Raw genomic sequence first — 5,000 nt, 5'->3', positions numbered from 1 at the left:
AGAAAGTCCTCCTTCTGCAAGTGGACACCTAACAGCTGAGCCCAATCGCTCAACACATTCAGAAAGGACAAGACCTTAGAGATATCAAGATGAAGTACCTACATCCTAGACAGATCCTAGACAGGACTTCCGTGTGATGATTTCCTAGGACTCTCTGTGTAGCTTATTCCAGCTAGAACTGGCTTTTGGAAACCTCTGGCTTTCTCACACAACCGTCAGCCATTCCTTCGCTGAATTCAAGAGGAACCAAGAAAGTCTCGAAAATGAACCGATGGAAGGGCTCTCACATTGACGCCGTGTGGAAGCTGGTTAAAGAGGATTCCGAGGTTCAGGGTTCTAAATAAGGGAGCGTCACTTTGAAGTATTAAAGAACAATGGATATAGTAAAGTGATGTGTCTGCTGGAACTCCATCCTCACACTTGAACAGAATCTAACCAGAGTGGATTGAGCCAAGGAACAGCAGCTGGTCAGGTTCAGCGGCGGGGCCCATGGCGGATATAAACAGCATTGTTACAAGCGATGAAACCTGAAGCCAAGCGGGTACAGTCGAATTTCACCCTTATTGAAACGGCTTATCATGATCCTAATCATCAGGCTATTATGGCAAAGGCAAGACGTACCTTCTGCATCTGTTGCTTGCTGAATCACGAAGCGATTTTCTTTGTAAACAAACGATATACACAAAAAGGAAAGTAGCAGTAAAAAAGAAAAAAGAAAAGAAAAGAAAAATCTAGAATTTGCCATCAAAAAAGCCAACTTAGAAGCCTTTCTGTTTATTCATGACTTGAATTTTAGATTTCTGCAAGAAATAGCTCACTCTTTTCATTACTGTTGCTAACGCTATTTTGTGCATGTTTGTGCGTGCAAATATTTAATGTATAAACAGTGCGTATTTTATGAAAGGTTGACAGATACTTTGTATGAATTTTTTTTGGACATCTTTTGATAAAGAAGGATAGTTGCTACAGTGTGTGTGTGTATATATATGCATATATATATATATATATATATATATATATATATATATATATATATATATATATATATATATGTGTATATATATACATACATACATACATATATATATATATATATATATATATATATATATATATATATATATAATATATATATATATATATACATATATTTATGTATATGTATATGTATGTATATATACATACATATACATATAGATATATATATATACATACATATACATATAGATATATATATATACATACATATACATATAGATATATATATATATATATATATATATATACATATAGATATATATATATATATATATATTATATATATATTATATATATATATATATATATATATATATATACACACACACATAAACACACACAAAAACACACACACACGCACACACACGCACACACATACACACACACACATATATATATACATATATATATATATATATATATATATATATATATATATATATATATATATATATATTCTAATTTCTTTGCTATTTTGCTCTTTACTCAACAGAGTGAGTAATCAAATTCCCTTTATGTTGAATGAATATAATTGAATATATACTACAAGTAAAAGATTCCCTAATTTATATCTGATCACAATTCAATTTAGCTTGAAACCAGTTCCAACCTTTATTTTTGGTTCCATTTTTTTTTTTTTTTTTTTTTGTTTTGGGGGGGGGGGCAGGTTTCTCATTACTAAACAGGAAGTTCCATACAAAAATTGTAGAATTAGTTTTCACACAGCTGAGAGAGAAAGCATGATAAAAAATTTAGATTGCAGCCAAAGTTGAGAAAGAGTGAAGCGGGCGAAAATCCGACGAAAGAGGTGTTACACAACCAAGTTTCTGCGACAAACATTTCAAACTCCAGTTTTACACGTCAGTCATGTGACCAAATTCTAGTACGTATGTATGTATGCATCCGTGTATATGTTTATGTAGGTATGTGTGTATTTATGTATGTATGTGTGTAATTATGTATGTATGCATAAACATTTTTTTCGCTCCGTGATACTTAACTATGTACCATGGTGTTGAGATCTCAGTTGTGTGCTGTGATTTTGATATTATGGATTTTAAAATTATAATTTTGAATGAAGGTTACATCTACATAGTGCATATAGTGAAGGGAACCAACGCACACAAAGAAAGAGAGAGAGAGAGAGAGAGAGAGACTAGGAGAAAAAGGGAGAGAGAGACAGAGATTAGGAGAAAAAGGGAGAGAGAGCGAGAAGATTACGAAAATATGAGAGAGAAAGATTAGGAGAAAGAGAGAACATTAAGAGAAAAAGGGAGAGAAAGAAAGAGAAGATTAGGAGAGAGAGAGAGAGAGAGAGGAGATTAAGAGAAAGAGAAAAAGAGAGAGTAATTAATAGAAAGAAAGAGGGAAATACAGACAGATAGAGAGATACAGACAGATAGAGAGAGAGAGAGAGATAAAGAGGGAAGTAAAGAGAGAGAGAGATAAAGAGAGAAATTGAGAGAGAAAGAACATCGCCTAACCGAGAGAAGGGGAGGGAGGGAGGGGGGAGGGAAGGAGGGAGAATATTTCAAGTTTCGTCTAACCATCAATCATTCTTCGAGGGGATTTTCCAGAACATTCATTAATGGCCGAGCCAATTCTTGCCGGGCGGCTTTGGGGACGACCCAGGCTGATGCTAATGCCGCCATTACCATTATTCTTCATTAGAAGCCACGCCGAGAGTGTTTGCCTCCGTGATTTTCCCGCCAGGAGAATCGGCAGCGGAGTTGGTGCTTCGGTGCGCGCTTCGTGGTCTCGCTCGGAGGTCGGTGCTTCTTTATGAGTGGGAAGAGGTTGACAACAAACGAAGCGGGCAATGCTGGACCCTCGAATGTGTGTCAGCAAATCTGTGACTTGTGATATGTGCGTGTGTGTGTGTATACTTATATGTGTGTGTGTGTGTGAATTTATATAAATATACATATATATGTATATATATGCGTATGTACACACACAGGCATAAAAAAAAAAAAAAAAAATATATATATATATATATATATATATATATATATACATATATATGTGTGTGTGTGTGTGTTTATGTGTGTGTGTGTTTGTGAGTGCGTGTGTGTGTGCATTGTCTCTTGAAATCGCCCAAGAATCCGTGCATATTATTTGCATGATCAATCAGTTCCTCGCAGCACACACAGCGTTTCATAAACCGCGCAAATAATCTCTTTGCATTTACTTCGAGTAACATCTTCGAACGAGCACCACAAATTTCCGCCATTAAAACAACCTCAGTGATTACCCGACTGTCTTGTCAGGGAAGCCAGCAGTTTCATTTTGAATAAGACGTACTGTCAACAGCCAAAAACTAAAGAAAAGATTGGAAGAATGTTCCAAAATCACATAGGCGCATATCTTTCATTTCGCCGCTTTGTCAACAGAGCGCGCGCAGGACTTTGCACAGTCATTGGTTATCTGCAATACACAATTCATTGTTTGGGCGCGTGTGTGTTCCTGTGTATGTATGTGTGTGTGTGTGTGTGCGCGCGCGCGCGCGTGTGTGTGTTATATACGTATATATACATATGTATATATATATATGTGTATATATATATATATATATATATGTACTATATATCATATGTGTGTGTGTGTGTGTTTGAAAAGTAAAATCTTATGAAGGAAATATAAACATGCAATTTGTGATATCTGCAACGAAGCTGAAAGAAATCGTAGTTCTACACAAAGAATTGTATCTTTTTATAGAGAATCTGATATCTGGGTCTGTATTAGCATATTTGCAAACATACATATCAAAAATGCTGGTTTCCCCTTTTATCTCAGAAAGTTAGAATACCTTTTTATTCCACTATCGAAAGTTTAGATGGCTCACTTTAAACAGCCTGACGGGTAATTTGTCACTTTTTCATTTTTGGCGGATGGGATTTTTGCCTGGCTAATGGAAAAGGTAAAAAATAAGTTCATTAACACGCACGCAGGTGCAGGCACACACACACACACACACACACACACACACACACACATACAAACACAAACATACACATGTATTTATGTATATAAGTGTGTGTGTGTGTTATGCGTGTATGTTATATATATATATATATATATATATATATACATATATATATGTGTGTGTATGTGTATGTGTGTGTGTATGTGTGTGTGTGTGTGTGTGTGTGGATGCATATATGTATAAATGGGTGTGACTGTGCGTATGCATTCATATGTGTGTGTGCATTTTTCGTATTACTTCTATTTTACCTCAATGAAGAATCAAGTTATCTAACACCCCCCTTTTTCTTCCGCCCTCCAGATATGCGACCCGGAGCGAAAGAGATATCCACGCGATGTAAGCCAAGTACCTGATGATGGAAAGGGATTTACTCGCCGACTCTATGCCCAGTGAATCTCAAACTCTAGTATGGGCAGTTGTATGGGCATGGGTCGCTACTATGGCTTCGACAGGATGCCCAAAAGTATGCCAGTGCAAGTGGCGGGACGGAAGGGAAATGGTGGTGTGCCAAAACGCCAATTTTATAGATGTGCCTCGAGGGCTGGAATCAACAACTCAAGTACTTGACCTTCGGTACAACAACTTGAGAATTCTCCCGCGAGATTCCTTTGCCTTCAGCGGCCTGTTCAACCTGCAGAAATTATGGCTGAATTTCTGTCACATATTGTGGGTGGAGAAGGGAGCTTTCCGCAAGCTGACCCACGTGAAGGAGCTGGACTTAAGCAACAACTACTTACGGAACGTGCCCTCGGAGGCCCTAGCCGATATCGTCAGTCTCCGTGAACTCAGACTGGCGCACAACTATCTGACTATCATCTCCGCCACCGCCTTCCTATTTTCTCTTGATCTGGTTCACCTTGACATTAGTTATAACAACATCGATAGAATTGAGTCCAGGGCTTTGCAGGTTCTCGGGAACCTAGAGATCCTAAACGTAGCAGGTAATAAAATCACTTTCCTAAATTCGACCGAACTA

General features: G+C 37.2%; 1 protein-coding gene across 2 annotated transcripts in view; it reads left to right on the top strand.

The window, feature by feature from the left end:
* The window catches only part of LOC122244130 (uncharacterized), a 78,484-nt gene that overhangs the window by 58,829 nt on the left and 14,655 nt on the right, over positions 1 to 5,000 (top strand). For both annotated transcript variants that reach the window (XM_086543479.1, XM_086543478.1), the window contains one exon: positions 4,325 to 5,000. This exon is cut by the window's right edge and continues 1,169 nt beyond it. In XM_086543479.1, the coding sequence (XP_086399605.1) occupies positions 4,377 to 5,000 (624 nt within the window). In that variant the 5' untranslated portion in view covers positions 4,325 to 4,376. The remainder of the gene's footprint in view (positions 1 to 4,324) is intronic.

The sequence above is a fragment of the Penaeus japonicus genome, unplaced genomic scaffold (assembly GCF_977035675.1).
Source record: "Penaeus japonicus unplaced genomic scaffold, GWHDUDI00000001_assembly GWHDUDI00000013, whole genome shotgun sequence".
Classification (NCBI taxonomy): domain Eukaryota; kingdom Metazoa; phylum Arthropoda; class Malacostraca; order Decapoda; family Penaeidae; genus Penaeus; species Penaeus japonicus.
This window is presented reverse-complemented; position numbering and strand designations above follow the sequence as displayed.